General features: G+C 58.3%; 1 protein-coding gene across 1 annotated transcript in view; it reads left to right on the top strand.

The window, feature by feature from the left end:
- The window catches only part of VOLCADRAFT_62433 (flagellar inner arm dynein 1 heavy chain beta), a gene marked incomplete at both ends in the record, with an annotated part of 31,435 nt that extends 13,606 nt beyond the window's left edge, over positions 1 to 17,829 (top strand). Inside the window, 34 exons of the mRNA XM_002952361.1 lie at positions 128 to 339; positions 601 to 750; positions 1,121 to 1,214; positions 1,423 to 1,688; positions 2,198 to 2,326; positions 2,580 to 2,752; positions 2,987 to 3,230; positions 3,413 to 3,586; positions 3,924 to 4,158; positions 4,415 to 4,673; positions 4,951 to 5,262; positions 5,405 to 5,729; positions 5,939 to 6,105; positions 6,429 to 6,502; positions 6,779 to 7,056; positions 7,384 to 7,896; positions 8,245 to 8,331; positions 8,638 to 8,712; positions 9,062 to 9,367; positions 9,690 to 10,022; positions 10,288 to 10,498; positions 10,693 to 10,808; positions 11,013 to 11,260; positions 11,664 to 11,764; positions 11,945 to 12,276; positions 12,583 to 13,002; positions 13,158 to 13,319; positions 13,628 to 14,098; positions 14,375 to 14,718; positions 15,031 to 15,566; positions 15,740 to 15,996; positions 16,332 to 16,535; positions 16,809 to 17,244; positions 17,558 to 17,829. Of these exons, the coding sequence (XP_002952407.1) occupies positions 128 to 339; positions 601 to 750; positions 1,121 to 1,214; positions 1,423 to 1,688; positions 2,198 to 2,326; positions 2,580 to 2,752; positions 2,987 to 3,230; positions 3,413 to 3,586; positions 3,924 to 4,158; positions 4,415 to 4,673; positions 4,951 to 5,262; positions 5,405 to 5,729; positions 5,939 to 6,105; positions 6,429 to 6,502; positions 6,779 to 7,056; positions 7,384 to 7,896; positions 8,245 to 8,331; positions 8,638 to 8,712; positions 9,062 to 9,367; positions 9,690 to 10,022; positions 10,288 to 10,498; positions 10,693 to 10,808; positions 11,013 to 11,260; positions 11,664 to 11,764; positions 11,945 to 12,276; positions 12,583 to 13,002; positions 13,158 to 13,319; positions 13,628 to 14,098; positions 14,375 to 14,718; positions 15,031 to 15,566; positions 15,740 to 15,996; positions 16,332 to 16,535; positions 16,809 to 17,244; positions 17,558 to 17,829 (8,516 nt within the window). The remainder of the gene's footprint in view (positions 1 to 127; positions 340 to 600; positions 751 to 1,120; positions 1,215 to 1,422; positions 1,689 to 2,197; positions 2,327 to 2,579; positions 2,753 to 2,986; positions 3,231 to 3,412; positions 3,587 to 3,923; positions 4,159 to 4,414; positions 4,674 to 4,950; positions 5,263 to 5,404; positions 5,730 to 5,938; positions 6,106 to 6,428; positions 6,503 to 6,778; positions 7,057 to 7,383; positions 7,897 to 8,244; positions 8,332 to 8,637; positions 8,713 to 9,061; positions 9,368 to 9,689; positions 10,023 to 10,287; positions 10,499 to 10,692; positions 10,809 to 11,012; positions 11,261 to 11,663; positions 11,765 to 11,944; positions 12,277 to 12,582; positions 13,003 to 13,157; positions 13,320 to 13,627; positions 14,099 to 14,374; positions 14,719 to 15,030; positions 15,567 to 15,739; positions 15,997 to 16,331; positions 16,536 to 16,808; positions 17,245 to 17,557) is intronic.
- Positions 17,830 to 19,011: the final 1,182 nt, after the last annotated feature.

The raw sequence follows: 19,011 nt of genomic DNA, 5'->3' as shown, positions 1-19,011 counted from the left end.
GAAACCGCCGCTTGGTGGCCGTGGACAATGGAAAGCACGTGTGTGGCGTGCCATGCGTGAAACCGCGCACCCTGCTGAGCCTCGCTCCCTGCCGTTGCCCTTGCCTACTGAAATCCTGAGCCCACAGTCCAAAAGAAGGAGAAGTGGGTCAAGGATAACCAGGGACAGATGATTATCACAGCGGGCCAGATCGTGTGGACCCATGAGTGCGAAAAGGCGTTGGCAGAGCAGGACGGCGCACGCAAGAACCTCAAACTGCTTAAAAAGAAATGGATCAGCTACCTGAACAAGCTCACCACCGTCACGCGCTCCAAGCTCAACAAGATTGAGCGTAACAAGGTAGGAACCCATCTGGCTACGTGGCAGGCATACATATCAAAGACACTCATGGTATTTGTTGGCTATAGCTGTCATGCACCTGGGGCGATTGACTTTATGTTTTTTCGGTCGTGGAACCAGGGGTACGGCACTGTAAAACCTTGACGTTGGCCCCTGTAGCGGGCTTGGTAATACGTGTAGGCTGGGGTGTTCAATCACGATTGGGTTGCCATTCGCGATGGGCGTCATGCCACAACACCCCACTCGATGTTCCCTGGCTAGGTGGTGGCGTTGATCACCATCGAGGTGCATGCGCGCGACGTGATCGAGAAGCTGGGCAAGGCCAACTGCACGTCCGTTAGCGACTTCGAATGGGTCAGCCAGCTGCGCTTCTACTGGGACCGCGAGAAGAACGACTGCATCGTCAAGCAGGTGCGCCGGGAGAGAGGGAAGGCGCCCGCTGCGCGCCGTGTGTTACGCTCCTTAGATAACCTCGAATGAAGGGAAATGGAGGCCCCTTGTGAACATCTGGTCCGCGAAGGACCCCAGCGACACCCTCTGCCACATGCACACGTAATGAACGAAGGCATACATGTACCTTTTGCTTCAAAAAAGGTACTTGCGGGTTAGTCGTTTTTGGGACATTACCTGACATGAAAAGGACGGGTAATCGGTGGCCTGCATGATAGGGAGATGTGCCGTCCGTCACCTCTGCCTTTGGCCGACCACTTTCTGTGTAATGATCCCGGCTGCTGTCAACGTACGCCTTTCCCTGCCCCTCGCACCGCTCTGTATGCTCCAGGTGCTGTCGGTCTTCTTCTACGGTTACGAGTATCAGGGTAACAACGGTCGCCTGGTCATCACACCACTCACTGACCGCTGCTACATGACACTAGGTACGGATGCCCCCGGAGACCCTTTTCAGGGAACCCCGTTAAATGCGGGAGCGTAACAATAGCTCCGTTATTCCATCGGCGACAGGCATGCAGGCCCTGTTTACCTGAATCCGGACACAGATGTGGACACTGGAGCACGAGCAGTTCCGCATGTCAGTTTACTTCATCCGTTTCTTGTCTTAGCACGTAACACAAGCACCGTCCCGAGCAGGCGCGGCCATGTTTACCCGTCGCGGTGGCAATCCGCTGGGTCCCGCTGGTACGGGCAAAACGGAGACGGTCAAGGATTTCGGCAAGGCGCTGGCGCGTTACGTCATCGTGTTCAACTGCTCTGACGGCGTTGATTACAAGATGACGGGCAAGATGTTCAGTGGTCTGGCACAAACAGGCGCGTGGGCGTGTCTGGACGAGTTCAACCGTATTGAGGTGGAGGTGCTGTCCGTCGTTGCCACCCAGATTGCCTGCGTTATGCAGGTGAGGAGGTGTGCAACCCAGCGAGCATGTCGTTCCGTAAGAAGTCGTGATGCCTGAATAGATGCCAACGTGCTCCAACGTGCCAAAAATGGTCCGGTCCCTGTCGCGGTCGAATTTTGCAAGGGGCCCAAAGCATGGGGGTGGGGTATGTAAGTTGGCAACCCATGGAGCTTGCGACAGAGAACGGTTACGTTCGATGGTAGATGCAGCAGAGTAACCGCAAAGCGGGCCACAATCAAGCTAAAACTTATGACGCCACCGTAAAAGTGGTGTTTCCGTCATATCCTCGTCCTTCCGAGTTGGTTCTTGGGATAGGGTAGGGCGCCTGGTAGGGCGCCTGGTGTGGGGCCAACGAGTCCTCTGCCTGCAAGAAGCGAGGTGCTCACGGATGGTCGCGAATTATCAATGCCAGCCGTGAATGACCACAATTGCCAGATTGACTTGCTGCTGCTAGCTGCTGCAGGCATTGCCGTAGCTGACATACTGTTGCTGGTTTCTGCTCCTCGCAGGCCATTAAGGAAGCTAAGAAGCGCTTCCTGTTCCTGGGTCAGGAGATCCGCCTCAACCCGTCGTGTGGTATCTTCGTGACTATGAACCCAGGCTATGCGGGCCGCTCGGAGTTGCCAGATAACCTCAAGGTGGGCTGGGTCCGCTTAAGCTGACAGTAGTATGTTGCCTGTCTGCTCAAATACTTCCCGGTCCTTATAACAATAAAGTGGCCTCGGTGTGTCTCCATCGTGGGGCCTTTTGTGCCGTTGGCCGCAGCTCCGCCTGCGTTGGGTACTTCTGCACGTGCCCCTAAAGCAAACGGTCCCCATTACATACCCGGGCTGTAAGGCTGACAAAAAGGATAATGCACCACGGCGCGGACCTTGTTTCTGTTCGTGGTAGGCAATGCTGCGCCCCGTCTCCATGATGGTTCCCGACTTCACGCTGATTGCCGAGATCATGATGTTCAGTGAGGGCTTCTCGTCCGCCAAGGTGCTCGCCAAAAAGATGATTGCCATCATGGAGCTGTCACAGCAGCAGCTATCCAAGCAGGACCACTACGACTATGGCCTGAGGTGGGTACACGGAGTGTGGCACAATTACCGTCCAACCGCTTGCGCAGGACAGCTGCGAGGCCCAAGCTTATAAGGGGCCGCTGGTTGAACAGCTGCCCTTCGGAACATAATTGCGGTTACCTTGACATCCCTGGAACATCCCCGCCTTTCATAGGATATTTCATGATACCCCTTTCCGGGTGCGTATGCATACATCGTTTGCTCACGCAATGCCATCTGCCCTGGCCTTCGCAGGTCGTTCGTGATTCCCATTGCGCGTGCGGCTGGCTCACTGAAGCGCCTGGACCCGGAGGGCAGCGAGGAAGTGATCCTGTACCGCACAATGCTGGACCTCATCAAGCCCAAGCTTGTGTACTTGGACCTACCGCTGTTCATGGCGCTGTTGTCCGACCTGTTCCCCGGGGTGGAGCTGCCGCCGCCAGATGGCGGGTCGCTGCGTCGCGCCATCGAGACGGAGCTGCGGGAGGCCAACCTACAGGTGCGGACAGGTGCTGCTCATGCTGTATCCGTCAAGATAGCCGCTGAGAATTGTTGCACCAAATCCACGTTCTTCGTCGATTCGGCACGTGCATGGAGAGGATGGCATGGCAGGTGGTTGTCCACCTCGTGTCTCATCGCTCAGCCGTTTCCCCCATGCGTGTCTCACTCCGGCCGGCACAGATCGTATCCGAGTTCGTGACCAAGATCATCCAGGTGTTCGACTGCAAGGTGGCGCGGCACGGCAACATGCTCGTGGGCCGCACCGGCTCCGGCAAGAGCGAGGCGTGGAAGTGCCTGCAGCGTGCTCTGGGCCGCTTGCGCAAGGAAGAGCCTGAAGACGAGCGCTTCCAAAAGGTTTGTAAACTTCCGAAAGGCTTGTAAACTTGCCGGCCTTTGTCTGTGACAACAAACACGCACATAATCTTCGTCCGGATGATAGCGTACTGCACAGCTTTTGCATTGTCTCTGTCAGTGGTTACGTTTGGTACCTCTCCTGGGTTCGTTGCAAGGGCTCTATGACTCAACACACGTATTTGCGCTTCAGGAACCGTATGAGCATAGTAGAAACTGATGAGGGAGGCGCATTTACTGCGGGAAGCACTTCGTGGCCTTCCTGTGGCTCCAAAGCATTCAACACGTGTATGACCCATGGGCCCTCCTCTCCTGCCAATCCCAATCCCCCCAACCCCAGGTGCACGTGTATACCATCAACCCCCTGGCCCTGTCCAATGACGAGCTGTACGGCTGTTTCGAGGCGGCGACACACGAGTGGCAGGACGGTGTGCTGGCGCGCATCATGCGGACGGTGTGCAAGGACGAGAGTCCCGAGCAGAAGTGGATCCTGTTTGATGGCCCTGTGGACACGCTGTGGATCGAGTCCATGAATACCACACTGGATGACAACAAGCTGCTCACGCTGCTGTCAGGTGGGCATTCGACATGAAATGGTTCAGACGGAGGATTCTGTTTAGGGATAGACCTCCGGACCGGGACGCCGGGGGCGTTGCTGAGACGCCGTGGCTGCATGTGGCGTGCTCTGGGTGTGGATGCTTTCCCAACGCCACCTAACCCAGGCGTGGCCCTGGTACCCCTCACGTGATACGTTTTTTTGATGTTTCTTAGCCCTACCCCACATCAACCTATTCCGACGGTGCTGCCTCCTCAACACCCCTCCATGTATAGGCGAGCGCATCGCTATGACGCCCAGTGTGTCGCTGCTGTTTGAGGTGGAGGACCTATCCCAAGCCTCTCCCGCCACGGTGTCCCGTGCGGGCATGATCTATCTTAACGTGGAGGACTTGGGCTGGCGGCCCTTCATCACCAGCTGGCTGGCTGCGAAGGCAGCGGCGCCAGGCGCGGAGCCCGCCGTGCTGGACACTGTGGCCAAGATGGTGGACAAATACATGGAGGCGGCCCTGGAGCACAAACGACTGCTGTGCAGGTATGCATCGTGCTTTGCTAGGGGGACCGCTTGAAGTAGCCGACGGCGCGGCGGGGCCCTGGCTGCAGATGGAAGGCAGCTTACTTTTAGTGTTGGTCGAACCAGTGCTCATGTTGTGGGTATATGCGGTGCGGGGATGCAAAGGGGCCGGGGTATCGGGTGATGTGGACGGGCTCTGCTCGGCGTTTGGCTTTAGTGCCAGAGCCCAAAATCTCCTCTGCAACTCACCACATCTACCTCCGCCATTGTCGTCCCTGCCGCCACGTGTGCTGCCAAGCAGAGAGCTGGTGCCCACTGACCGACTGTCCTGTGTACGCGCCTTCACGCGCCTCTTCGACGCGCTGGCGACACCAGAGAATGGTGTGGGCACGATGCCGGTGGAGGAAACCCCGGGAGGTCCCGGTGGCCCGAAGGGGACTGCGCCCGCCACGCCTGCCAACGGTGCAGCGCCCACAGACGACAGCGGCAATAGCGGCAACAACCTGGTGGAGATGTGGTTCCTGTTTTGCCTAATCTGGGGCATTGGCGGCCCGCTGGACGAGGATGGTCGCAAGAAGTTTGATGCCTTCATGCGCGAGATGGACACACGGTGGGTGTGTTGTCGAGTTACCGCTCCCGCCCCTGCACCAGTCCATCGAGAATATGACATCCCCATGTTGTGACAATCATTAATCTTTTCCGTTATCATATTCCCCCTTCCTTATCTTTCCCCTTGTTTGTTGAGCCCACAGTTACCCAAGCGCGGAGACAGTGTTCGAGTACTTTGTAGACCCCAAGACCCGGGCCTGGCTGGCCTGGGAGACCCGGCTGACCGGCACTTTTAAGCCTTCCCTGGACCAGCCGTTCTTTAAAATCCTGGTGCCCACCGTCGACACGGTGCGCAACCGCTTCGTGGGCAATGCATTGGTGCGCGTGTCCCAGCACACGCTCATCGTGGGCAACGTGGGCGTGGGCAAGACCATGATCGTGGGCTCGCTGCTGGAGGGGCTGCCATCTGACCGCATGAGCCACGTCACCATCAACTTCTCCGCGCAAACCTCCTCCAACAGCCTGCAGGTGAAGGGGTGTCTAGGTTGGGTCGGGTGATGTTGGGGTTTGTCGGGGTGGATGGGGGTCGGGGTGGATGACTGCAGCAGCTGAAGCAGACTATACGGCATAGCTGCCCACTAAATGCTCGCGTCGCCTCATGTGTACGTCTTGGCACGCGGGTATGTTTAATGTGTTCGCAAGTTGTTTCCAAACGCCACTGGCCCATTCCAATCCAGGACACCATCGAGGGCAAGCTGGAGAAGCGCACCAAGGGTGTATTCGCGCCAGCCGGCGGCAAGCGCCTTGTGTGCTTCATCGACGACCTCAACATGCCTGCCAAGTCCAAGTTCGGCTTCATCCCGCCACTGGAGCTGCTCAAACTCTGGGTGGACAATGGATTCTGGTGCGTGCCACAGCTGTGAAGCCCTCGTGCGTGTGGCATATCCCATTGTATCACTTGCGTGTACGCGGGCGTGCATGGAGCATGGCGGGACTTGTAGTTAAGGGTTCCAATTGTTTGTGTTGTGCAGCGACGGGAGGGCCAACAGCGAAAAGCGACGATAAACCCTTAATGCAAACTTGTGTAATGCAAACCTAAGGCGACCCAAGTTGGGGATATCGACTGAGATTGTGAACCAGTGTTGCGGCTAGGGAATCACTGCTTGTGAGCTCCTTCCTTGGTCATAACCTCTGCCCACGCTGCCGCTCCCGCTTCTACCTCTGCAGGTACGACCGCCAGAAGTGCGAGGTGAAACATATTAAGGACATGCAGCTCCTAGCTGCCATGGCGCCGCCGGGAGGTGCGTTGAGTGTAGCGCGGCCGCGCAATGGACCCTGTCTCCTAGGCTCCGTGTGCAAGGAAATGGCTTGGCTAAGCGGCGTTGGACGACAGAAGTGCCGATGCTCTGCTCTCTAACCGTTGCACGCAGATTGAAAAGCATTCATTCTTTAAGTGCCGGCGTGATATCCAACCCGTCGATCTCGCCACGCCACCCGAATCTGCCGCATAGCCTCTCTTAAGCTCGAAGACTAAACCAAACTCCCTGGCCCCCAACGCCCCATCAAACTTGCCACAGGCGGCCGCAACGCCTTTAGCCAGCGCGTGCAGGCTTGCTTCGCCACGCTCAACGTGACGGCGCCAAACGACAACCAGCTCAAGCGCATCTTTGGTACCATCCTTAACGCCAAGCTGGTAGACTTTGATGACGAAGTCAAGCCGCTGTCTGAGCCCATTACGATGGCCACCATTGGCATCTATCGCGCAGTGTCCAAGGAGCTGCTGCCGACGCCCTCCAAGAGTCACTACCTCTTCAACACTCGCGACCTGGCGAAAATTATCCAGGGCATGATGCAGGTGGGATTTGCGAAGGGTTACGAAGGCGGAGGTGGGGGCCCTGTGCTCTTACGCAACGGGCTATCATGGGTACCGGCTACGTGTGTCAGGGGTATTGGTGCATCCAACCCTGCGCCCCATCCGCTTCCGTGCCGTCCCTGCTTTTAAGACCCACCTCGCTGAGCGCGGGAAGGGAGAAAGGGGGTACGCTGCTGCCCCTCCCTAGCTGCAACACAGCCTTCTACGCTGCACCGCAAAACATGCCGCTGCACTGCACGATTTCGTTGCGTCTCACTGTTCGTTGCGTGTCCCATCCGCCTCGATCTCTTCCATTCCCGGCTCATGCAGGCCACCAAAGCCTTTTACAACAGCAAGGAGGAGGTCCTGCAGCTATGGTGCCATGAATGCATGCGCATCATTGCGGACCGCATGTGGGACCACGCCGACAAGGAATGGCTGGTGCGCCAGCTGGACGAGAAGCTGGGTACCATGTTCAGCACGTCCTTCCCCACGCTGTTCGAAGCCCACGGCGAGACCATCCCTCCCTTCGTTACCTTCATGCGCCAGAACGTTGACCCGCCCGTGTACGAGCTCGTCCGTGACATGGTGGCGCTGAAGGACCTGTTGACAGAGAAGCTGGAGGACTATGCGCTGGAGCCGGGCCACAGCGCAATGGACCTAGTGCTGTTCCGCGACGCGCTGCACCACGTGTGTCGCATCCACCGCATCCTCATGCAGCCGCGCGGCAACGCACTGCTGGTGGGTGTGGGCGGCAGCGGGCGCAAGAGCCTGGCTCGATTGGCAGCCTTCGTGGCGGAGCTCAAATGCTTCACCATTGAGATTACCAAGAACTACCGACAGGTGCGTTTGAGTGGCGTGGTCTGGGTAAGGTTGAAGTTTTTGGTCATTCCATTACGGCCCTTCCTTGGTGGATTGGGGAGTATGGGGTAAAGTGCGTGGATGGATTTTTCAGGGTTCATCCAACAGGGTGTAGGACCCGCTGTCACGAAATGTACGCAGTGGTGAGGCGTAAGGGGCGGATGCTCTAGCAATTTGAAACGCGGATTACGCAAGCTGAAAAACTGGATTTTGAGAGCCTTGTGCATTCGTGCACATTTAGGCCATAGCGTCCTAATCCTGGTTACGCGCGTTCTTTATCTGTTGACAAATAAAGCTTTCTCTGCCGCTTGTACCCACCTCGACTTGCAGACTGAATTCCGTGAGGACCTCAAGGGGTTGTATCGCCAGGCGGGCTGTGCCAACAAGCCCACCGTGTTCCTGTTCGACGAGACACAGGTACGTGTTTGCGTAGACATGGGTGCTGGTTCTCGATGGTGGCTTGGTAATGGATTGAGGAAGGTTGTGTGCGTGAGGGTGTGAAAGGGAGCGCATGGCCTCCTAGCCGGGTGAGCGCCGCGGCGTGTTGCGAAATACAAATTGCAAGGCAGCAGCATTATGGAGATGGGTGTCTCGGGTGCTGTCGTGCACCGCCGCAGCCCTTGCCACACCCGAAGCTGCCGCTGCCTGTTCCTGGGATCATGGCCCCCTAAGCTTCTTAGATTTCCCCCGTCATTTTCCACTAACGATCCCGGATGTCCGCAGATCGTGTACGAGACGTTCCTGGAAGACGTGAACAACATCCTGACCAGTGGAGAGGTGCCCAACCTGTTCCCCAAGGTAAAGCAGTGCAGGGCTTTATAATTCTCATTGTCGGGGTTCAACGCGGCTTGTGAAGTAAGAGCTGTCCGCCCCACATGTTGGGTCTAGGGGACCGCCAGCTCTCCGACATGGGACAGCAACTACCGCGGCCGGCGATTGCCGACTCTGATTTAAGGCCCGTTGATTAGCCGCACCCCGTCATGCGGCGGCGCAAGCTGCTCGTCCCTGTCCTGAAGCCTGGCCAGCGTAGCTCTGCATTTCACACCATCGTACCGGCCGCCTGCATACAACCCTCCATGACGTCCCATCTGGCGAAATCTCACGCTGCATCTTTCTTTTCCTCACCTGCTACCTCCTCGACCCGCAGGACGAGCTGTCCGGTGTGCTTGACGAGCTTCGCCCAGCCGCCAAGGCCGCCGGCGCGGGCGAGACCTCGGATGCGCTGTACGCTTACCTGCTGGAACGCGTGCGCACCAACCTGCACGTGGTCCTGTGCCTGAGTCCCGTGGGCGAGGCCTTCCGAGAGCGCTGCCGCATGTTCCCCGGCCTGGTCAACTGCACCACCATCGACTGGTTCACCGAGTGGCCGGCGGATGCGCTGTTCGAGGTGGCACAGAAGCAGCTGGGAGACGTGGACCTGGGAAGCGCGGATGTGAAGACTGCGGTCTGCAAGGTATGGCGGTGGTTGGGGAGGGGTTGGGTGGATGGCGTGGGAGCAGGGTCGGGCCGCCCGTGGAGGGGTTGATTATCCACGAAACACCAGAGCCGCGGTCAGGAAGGTCGGGGCCACACCATGCGCAGCTATGGGACAGTTGATTGTGAGGGTCTACAGGGCCTTTACGTCTTTTCTTTTGCCTTCTGGACATCACCCGCCCCTCACGCACGTCTCAACCCCTGACTTGTGCCGCCCCGCCCTGGCTGTCTACATGCGTCATATGGCGCCTTCGAGGTTTCCTGATACATTCGTCCTCCCTTTTTCCTATCCTACCTCGCAGGTGTTTGTGACCGCACACCAGTCCGTGGAAGCCACCAGCACTAAGATGTTCCAGGCGCTCAAGCGCCGCAATTATGTAACCCCCACCAACTACCTGGAGACGGTGCGCGGCTACAAGGACCTGCTGGGCGAGAAGCGGCGGGAGCTGGGCGAGAAGGCGGCCAAGCTGCAGGGCGGCCTGCAGAAACTGGATGAAACGAGCGTGCAGGTGGCTGCCATGAAGAAGGTAGCGGAGGAAAAGAAAGTGGTGGTGGCGCAGGCCAAGGCGGACTGCGAGGAGCTGCTGGTGGAGATTGTGCAGGACAAGCGAGTGGCTGACGAGCAAGAGAAGCAGGTGAGGTGGATGCCAGGGCGCGAAAGGCTGGGCAATAAAATTGACCATGATTGAAAGTTGAGAGGAGCTGAGGGTATCGGTTTAAGGAGTGGTCGAGTGCCAGGAATGGAATGCCATGTTCGCTTTCCAAGCAGCGAGCCCTCCGATGCATTACCCAGCAGCAGCCTCGGGAACTATAGCACCTGCAGCCCCATTAACTCCTGGCGACGCGGTGTCCTCATGCTTTTCCGTCTCGCCCTGAACCCCTGTGCTCGTAATCCCCCAGGTGAACGCTGAAGCCCAGAAGATTGGCAAGGAGGCGGAGGAGGCCAACGCCATCGCGGCGCAGGTGCAGGTGGAGCTGGATAAGGCGCTGCCGGCGCTGCGAGAAGCAGAGGCTGCGCTGGATGTGCTGACCAAGAAGGACATGTCGGAGCTCAAGGCGTACGCCAAGCCGCCGGCACTAGTGGAGTTCACACTGAATGCGGTGCTCACAGGTACGTGGGGAAAGCTAAAGGTGTCGGGCAGCCGCGCTGCGACCTCGGTGGTCATTCCAGGATTTACACCCTTTACACCCATACTCGTCATTACCGCAGCCCAGGCATCCACCAGCCCCCAGCCCTGACTGGCACACTTCGCCTAGCCTGTCATCGGGCCCACACCCGGTAAATGCCGTCCCCGCTTTACGCAGTGCTCCGCCGTCCACCCAACTGGGAGGAAGCCAAGAAGCGGCTGGCGGACGCCAACTTCATGCAGAGCCTCAAGGAGTTCGACAAGGACAAATTGGACGACTCGCTGCTGAAGAAGGTGGGGAGCGGGGAGGGGCCTATAGCGCTGTTGCGGGGATGGTGGGAAACGGCTGTCTAGCCTGCCTTGCAAAGACAAATGACTTGGGAGCGCCGTAATCCTCTCCTGTGGCCTACAGGTCCACCCTTCCTTATACTCGCTTCGTCACCTACATAGTGAAACGTTCGCACCGCTCAAGTCCCATCTGCCCTTATCCAACCCCAGATTGGGAAGTTCACCGCCTCCCCCGACTTCACCGCCGACAAGATCAACAGTGTATCAGCTGCCGCCAGCGGCATGTGCAAGTGGGTGCACGCCATGGAGACATACGGCTACGTGGCCAAGGATGTGGCGCCCAAACGCGCCAAGCTCAAGGCAGCGCAGGACAACCTGGCTAAGAAGCAGGCCGCGCTGGCGCTGGCGCAAGAGCAGCTTGCGGTTGTGCTGGCCAAGGTGCAGGCGCTCAAGAACAGGTGAGAGGCGAGCGACGCTTGCAAGTGCGGGAGAGAAGGGGGAAGGCGGGCGGTGTGATCCTGTGGTCTGGAATGTTGTGGGGCAGCGGGCATGGCTTAGGGATGGTGCGTGAGATGCTCAGTGTCCAGCATGCAGTTTCCTAGCCGTGTGTTACTGCAAGTGACCTGAAACCGTATCTGGGCGTGGTCCGTGCTCGTTTCCTATCCTCCCCTAACATTTGGATGCCAGTAACCGTGGGGCGGAGGGTATGCGTGCGCGGGCCTTGGATGCGGCTTAGCAGAAGCTTCCCTAGAAGCGCGTTGCAATGTGCCTGGTGAGCACCTTGCGCCAGCATTCGATGGGCTCTGAAGAGGATGCTGAGGGGACCCTGGTGGTGTGCCTTTCTCCTTCGCCTGTGTACAGATACGATGAGTCTATCAGCCGCAAGCAAGCCCTTGAGGAGGAGCTGGCGGACCTGGAGGGCAAGCTGGAGCGTGCGGAGAAGCTGGTGACGGGACTTGCGGGTGAGCTCCTCTTGCTTCACTTCTCTCCCGCATAGCTTGAACTGCCTGGCACCGCAGATTACGGCCAGTTCAACAAAACCCATTGCACTTCGTTATGACCCGCATCCGCTGCCTCGTGTCCTCAAAAGCAACTCACCGAGTCCGGTAAGAGCTAACTCCCTCCCCTCCTATTTTGTGTAGGCGAGCGCGTCCGGTGGGAAGCTACCATTGCCGAGTACGAGCAATCGATGTCGTACCTGCCTGGCGACGTGGTGGTGGCGGCGGCCTTCATGAGCTACGCCGGGCCCTTTCCTTCCGAGTACCGCGACGAGCTGGTGAAGCACACATGGCTTCCGCAGGTCAAGGCGCTGAGCATCCCCGCTTCGGAGCACTTTGACTTTGCCCTGTTCCTGGCCAACCCAGCGCTAGTGCGCGACTGGAACATCCAGGGTCTGCCCTCAGATTCGTTCTCTACGGAAAACGGTGTCATGGTCACCCGAGGCCGGCGATGGCCGCTAATGATTGATCCGCAGGTGCGGGACACGGGAAACGAAGGCTGGTGGGCTTGGGGTGGGCTTGGGGTGGGGTGGGGTTGGTAATCACGCGCTGTGCATCGGCAGAAGCGCAATGCGAAGGATTGGAAATATGCGTTTTTGGTAACTACTGTCTATGCTTTGGATAGCGATGGAGTTGTGGTGCTTCGGCTATGCGGCACTTTGACTTGCCTGCTTGGGAGGTGCGCGTATGTGATGAAGCCAGACCCCGTCTACCTCTCCGTCCCCGCCTCTGCCTGTGCCTGCGCCTCTGTTTCCATGTCCCGCCTTATCCTTCCACCACAGGGTCAGGCCAACAAGTGGATCAAGAACATGGAGGGCCGCAGTGGGCGGCTCAAGGTGCTGAACCTGCAGATGTCCGACATGGCGCGGCAGGTGGAAAACGCTATCCAGTTCGGTCAGCCGGTGTTGATGCAGGACGTCCTGCAGGAAATTGACCCCATCCTGGAGCCCATATTGGCCAAGGCCTTCATCAAGCGCGGTAACCAGACGCTTATTAAACTGGGCGACAAAGAGGTGGACTACAACTTTGACTTCCGGCTGTACCTGACCACCAAGCTGGCCAACCCGCTGTATACACCCGAGATTTCCACCAAGGTCATGATTGTCAACTTTGCCGTCAAGGAGCAGGGCCTGGAGGCGCAGCTGCTGGCTACGGTCGTCAAGAACGAGCGACCAGACCTGGACAAGCAGAAGAACGACCTGGTGCGTCGTAGCGTGGGGAGGCCAGGAATGGGGGAGATGTGTGGGGAAAGGTGGAAGGTGAATAGGATTGATGGGCTTGGCTGGGTCTAAACCCTCTTACCTGCCTCTTTCGTCACAGCATCACCCCGTCACCCCATCATCCCATGTCTCTGCAGGTGGTCAAAGTGGCTGCGGGCAAGCGCACCCAGGCGGAGTTGGAGGACACTATCCTGCACCTGCTGTCTACCGCCACTGGATCGCTGCTGGACAACGTGACGCTCATCAACACACTGGACCAGTCCAAGACCACATGGGAGGAGGTCAACGCGTCGCTGCAGGTGTGGACTATGTCTTTCTGTCGCTCTGTCTGTCTGTCTGTTTGCCGTGTGTACGGTACTTTCGGGCAAAGTCATTCGACACGGGTTCGTGTTGGTCGAGCTGTGCTTAAGCTAGCGTTGGGCTTACCGTTGACGGACCGCACCGTTGTATCATTTTTAAGGTTGAATCGCGTTTCTGGCCTATCGCTAGAAGCTTCTGGCCCTGTTTCCCCCATTTCTGCAGTCCGTCCTTGCCCGGCCCTTCATTAGCCCTCCCTGGAGTCACTGCTTGTGCCCACCCTTCCCTTTCCCTGCACTTCCCTCCCTAGGTCGCCGAGGAGACCCAGAAGAAGATCGAGGCCGCCAGCCAGCTGTACCGGCCCTGCTCCGTGCGTGCATCCGTGCTGTACTTCGTCCTCAACGACCTGTCCACCATCGACCCAATGTATCAGTTCTCGCTGGATGCCTACAATGACCTCTTCCTCATCTCCATCCGCAACTCACCCAAGAACGACGTACTGGCGGAACGCATCAAGTCGCTCAACGACTACCACACCTACGGCGTGTACAAGTACACCGCACGTGGTCTGTTCGAGCGGCACAAGCTGCTGCTATCGCTGCAGATGTGCGTGCGCATCCTGCAGACCGCCAACCAGGTCAACATGGAGGAGTGGCAGTTCTTCCTTCGGGGCGGCACCGTGCTGGATCGCTCACAGCAGCCCACAAACCCAGCACCGGAGTGGATCAGCGAGGAGGCTTGGGATAACGTAACGGAGCTGGACGCCCTGCCCAACTTCAAGGTGGGGCTCTGGTTCTGGGTGTGTGGAAGCCGGCGAAGGGCGGGGAGACAGGGGGGGAGGAGGGGGGACCGAGGAGTTGGAAGGCACAGTATTTGGGTGCGGAGGTGGATTGGTGTGAGCATCGCACCGCCCGCGCGATGTGGGTTAGTTACCCTCCTCGTGTTCAGTGCTGCGATAATTCTGCTGTTCATTTAATCCAGAGCTGCCATGATCGGTCATCTCTCCGTCCTCCTCTGTCGCTTTTCCGTGTCCCTCTTGTTCTCCCACTACCTTCAGGGCATTACCGCCTCCTTCGAGTCCAACCTTGGCGAGTGGGAGCAGTGGTATCGCCGCGGCGAGCCCGAGTCCTCGGAGCTGCCGGCGGAGTGGGAGTCCAAGTGCAACGAGCTGCAGCGGCTCATCCTGGTGCGCTGCCTGCGACCTGATCGCGTCATCTTCGCCGCCACCACCTACGTATCCAACGCGCTGGGCAGGAAGTACGTGGAGCCGCCTGTGCTGGACCTGGGTGAGACGCTCAAGGACTCCACGGCGATGTCGCCGCTCATCTTTGTCCTCAGCGCGGGTGTGGACCCCACGGACAACCTGCGAAAGCTGGCCGCGGAGAAGGGCATGGCGAGCAGGTACGGTGGGCTTTATAGGCAGGGTGGTGGTGGTATTTGAACGGCTCCAGGAGAGGCTACGGTGGTCTCGCCGTGTGTGGAGTATCGGGGAGAAGGCATCTAAGGGAGAAAGCATTGGACCTGGGAAGAAGTTTATGAGGCGGTAGTAGAACGGCTTTCAGTGAACAGTCAGGAGGAGTGGAGGCAGGGCAGTAGCACCAAAGGAAGATTGGCCGGCCACTGATACGGGGACACAACGGGTAGTACTACCTTGGTGCTCACCCTTCCCACTATTTTCCTCTCTTACCTTTTTACTGTCCTCCATGTTTTCAGGTTCTTTACAGTGGCTCTGGGCCAGGGCCAGGCGCCCACTGCCACACGGTTGATCGAGGACGGCTTGCGCGAGGGCAACTGGGTGTTCCTGGCCAACTGCCACCTCATGACCTCTTGGCTGCCCACACTGGATAAGATCATTGAGTCCTTCGAGACCAAGCAGCCGCACGAGAACTTCAGGCTGTGGCTGTCATCCAACCCCTCGCCCGCCTTCCCCATCGCCATCCTGCAGCGTGGCCTTAAAATGACCACCGAGCCACCCAAGGGGTTGAGAGCCAACCTGCTGCGTCTGTACAACAGCGTCAGCGAAGCGTCGTACGCCCAGTGCAAAGCGCAAATAAAGTACCAGAAGCTGCTGTTTGCGCTGACGTACTTCCACAGCGTCCTGCTTGAGCGACGGAAGTTCCGAACATTGGGCTTTAACATTCCGTACGATTTTAATGACACGGACTTCTCGGTCTCTGATGACCTGCTCAAGAGCTATTTGGACTCGTATGAAAACACGCCATGGGACGCGCTCAAGTACCTTATCGCGGGTGGGTGGGCGGGCGGGGCTGCGTGTGTGTGTGCGGGTATTTGGTTCATGGAACTGAGCTGCGAAGTTGGATAGCGATGACAGACGCAAATAGGTCGCTGCGAGCATCCGTGTCTTTGTTGCGGCACTTACCTGAACCTGCCCTCCTCCGCCTTCCGCCCTCCGGCCCCCTAGAGGCCAACTATGGTGGCCGTGTGACGGACGAGCTGGACCGCCGTGTGTTGGCCTCCTACCTGAACAAGTTCTATTGCGAGGACGCGCTGTCGGTGCCCGGCTACCTGCTGTCGCCATTGCCCACATACTACGTGCCCGACAACGGCCCGCTGTCCAGCTTCCGGGACTACATCCTCACGCTGCCAGCCAGCGACCGCCCCGAGGCCTTCGGGCAGCATTCCAACGCCGAAATCAGCTACCTCATTGAGGACAGCAAGGTAGAGAGTTGGGGCCTAAGACTGGAAGAGAGAGGGCGCCGGGAAGGAGAAGTTCCTGCACCCTCCTCTCCAGGGATACAGGGCTGAGCCGAGCGACAGGGCGTTGGGTTTTACAAAGCGTCGCCCACCGCATGCTGTTGGGTCGGGGCTCGTTGTCTGCCGCCCCAACTGCACCTTCGTAATGTTGCGGCTCCTGCCCCCCGCTGGTACCACTGTCCACGTTTGCACCACTAGCTTTCCCCATACGCTCCTTCGAACCCCGTGCCGCGCACAAACTAGGCTGCGCCGAATTACTATTTTCGCCCTGAATACTTCCCATTAATGGCATTGCGCAGGTATTGCTGGACAGCCTGCTGAGCCTACAGCCTCGCACGGAGGGCAGTGGCGGCGGCGGCGGTGGTGGCGCTGGGAGGCGTGAGGACGTGGTGATGGCCATCGCCACTGACCTATTGGACCAGGTACCTCAGCCATTTAACCTGGAAGAGGTCATGAAGGCCAAGGCGGACGACCCCTCGGCGCTGCATGTTGTGCTGTTCCAGGTGGGGTCGTGGGATCCGGCGGCTCCGACGGGAGGGGTGGATGAGAATTCTTCCACTTCGTTGGAAGTGGGCAAACAAGCACCTAGCATAGACACCAACTTAAGCTCGTCAACATGTTGTCACCCAGACCAACTCCGCATCCCAAATGCATGTGTGTCTCTCAGCTTGAAACTCTAAGGTTTTAAGGCCCTGTTTCCCATGATTAACCTTCCCCTTGTTCTCCTCATTTGAACTACCCCTTCGCTCACCTTTCTTCCTCCTTACTTTTCGCAGGAGGTGGAGCGTTACAACTCGCTGCTGGTGTCCGTGCGGCGTTCCTGTGTGGAGCTGCAGCGGGGCATCAAGGGCCTGGTGGTCATGTCGGCCGACCTGGACCTCATCTTTGACGCGCTGTACAACGCCAAGGTACCGTCCGCGTGGCTCAAGACGTACCCCAGCCTCAAGCCGCTGGGTCCCTGGACCCGCGACCTGCTGCAGCGCATCGAGCAGCTGGCGACCTGGGTTGAGGAGACCTACCCGCGTGTGTACTGGCTGTCGGGCTTCACGTACCCCACTGGTTTCCTGACGGCGGTGCTGCAGACCACGGCGCGCAAGTCGTCGGTGCCCATCGACACGCTGTCCTTCGAGTTCAGCATTATCAACCTGGACGAACGGGAGATCACGGCGCCGCCGAAGGAGGGCGTCTACATCAAGGGGCTGTTCCTGGAAGGTGAATGGGGGAACAGGGGGAAGGAGGAGGAGGACAGAGGACGAGCAGGGCAGAGGAGATGGGAAATACCAATGCGGCAGCGCGGGGAGGGGTGCTGTGCGGGCCCTGCCTGAACTGGGTGTAGCCCCGTGCTGGTGTGTGTTTGGGTTTGCGTGGGTGGGGATGATGGGTGTGGACGTGTAGGCCCATGTATGCGTTGTGGTTGAGCGAATGCATGCTCGGGAGATCTTTAAAGCTGGAACTGGCCCCGTGTAGCCCCTCTCATCTCTGTTCTCCCGCAACTCCCCGTGCTGCTCTGCCCACGTGCTCACAGGCGCTGGCTGGGACTTCGAGAACGGCTGCCTGTGTGAGCCCAACCCCATGGAACTCATCGTGCCGATGCCCATTCTGCTGTTCCGGCCCGTCGAGAACAAGAAGCGCACCGCCAAGGGCATCTACGTCTGCCCGCTGTACCTCTACCCCGTCCGCACCGGCACACGTGAGCGACCGTCCTTCATGATCAACGTGGACCTGCGCTCTGGAGCTGCAGACCCCGACCACTGGATCATGCGCGGAACCGCACTGCTGCTGTCGCTGGCCACGTAAGGCGTGTGAGAGTGGACCCATGCATGGCGTGCAGGTGTTAGGAAGGGGTCAAGGAGGGCAGACGGGGGCATAGACTGTGCAGCGGGGGTTGCTGCTTTGTGAGCAGATGTGCGTCGGAGCGCATTTTGATAAGAGCGGGACTAAAGGAGTTGAGGCGGGCGGTGGCAACGTAGGTGCTGTGCCGGAGTTTTGTTACAATCGTGCTTTGCTAGGAGGTTGCCGAATGTAGCTGTTGGGTAGCTGGTTGGCGGTTGGAGGTACACGGCTGCTGGGGATGCGGCTGTTAAAACGTGGTGGGAAGACGAGTGACGCCTGACTGTGAAGAAGCCAAGGATAAAAACAGGAAGAAGGGCGAGCCGATATTGTAATGCCAAACAGTAGGGGGAGGGGCTTGCAGGAGATTTGCAGAACTGTTGACTGTCAAGCGCGGTATGTTTGTGAACAGGAATGACATTAGCGCGCTCGTATATGTATGTGTATGTGCGCGCGTGCGTGTACGTGTGTGTGTGTCTGTGCATTGTTGAGAAGGTATCGCTGTACGCGCATGCCTTGTGTATCGGGGGTAATGCGGGTAATGCGGGCGTCGGGACAGCGTGCATTCGCCGCTGATGATAAAGCGGATGCGCCGAAACGCACGGTTTGGTTGCCATATTTCTCCGTGTTTTCTGGTCGGGGTTTGAGGGGCCATGCTGACCGTCCCAGGGGAACTGTACTGGACGCTTGGTTTGCGGTTATGGACCTCTCCAAGTGACAGTGCGTGCAGGTTGCGTGACACTTAAGTTTACCTTCAACAGTGCCGAGAAGTCTCTTGGACCTGACTATATCATAAGACATGAGTGACACGACCCGACCTGACGGGTAAGGAACCTGACTCGCACTGCGGTGCAGCCTTTCGCTGATTGCGTATACAAGGATTCGAGTTTCGGGCTGTGGTTGCTGCACCTTGCACCGTCCGAACACACACTGAAGTCATTATATATAAACCGAAAAGGCCGTTCACCCATCCTAACTGTGGCTGCGCGAGTTATATGTTGCATATGGCGCGCGGCAGCATTTCCCCCTCTACGACATACCAGACGATGATCGGGTCGCGGACCTTTGCCTATGCGGGAAGAGTCCAAACCCTGTGGCATAGAGGTAGTGATTTGGGAGTGTGTGGTTTCGGTGCGGGCTGGTTAACCG

Source organism: Volvox carteri, assembly GCF_000143455.1.
Source record: "Volvox carteri f. nagariensis unplaced genomic scaffold VOLCAscaffold_29, whole genome shotgun sequence".
In the NCBI taxonomy this organism is placed as follows: Eukaryota; Viridiplantae; Chlorophyta; class Chlorophyceae; order Chlamydomonadales; family Volvocaceae; genus Volvox; species Volvox carteri.
This window is presented reverse-complemented; position numbering and strand designations above follow the sequence as displayed.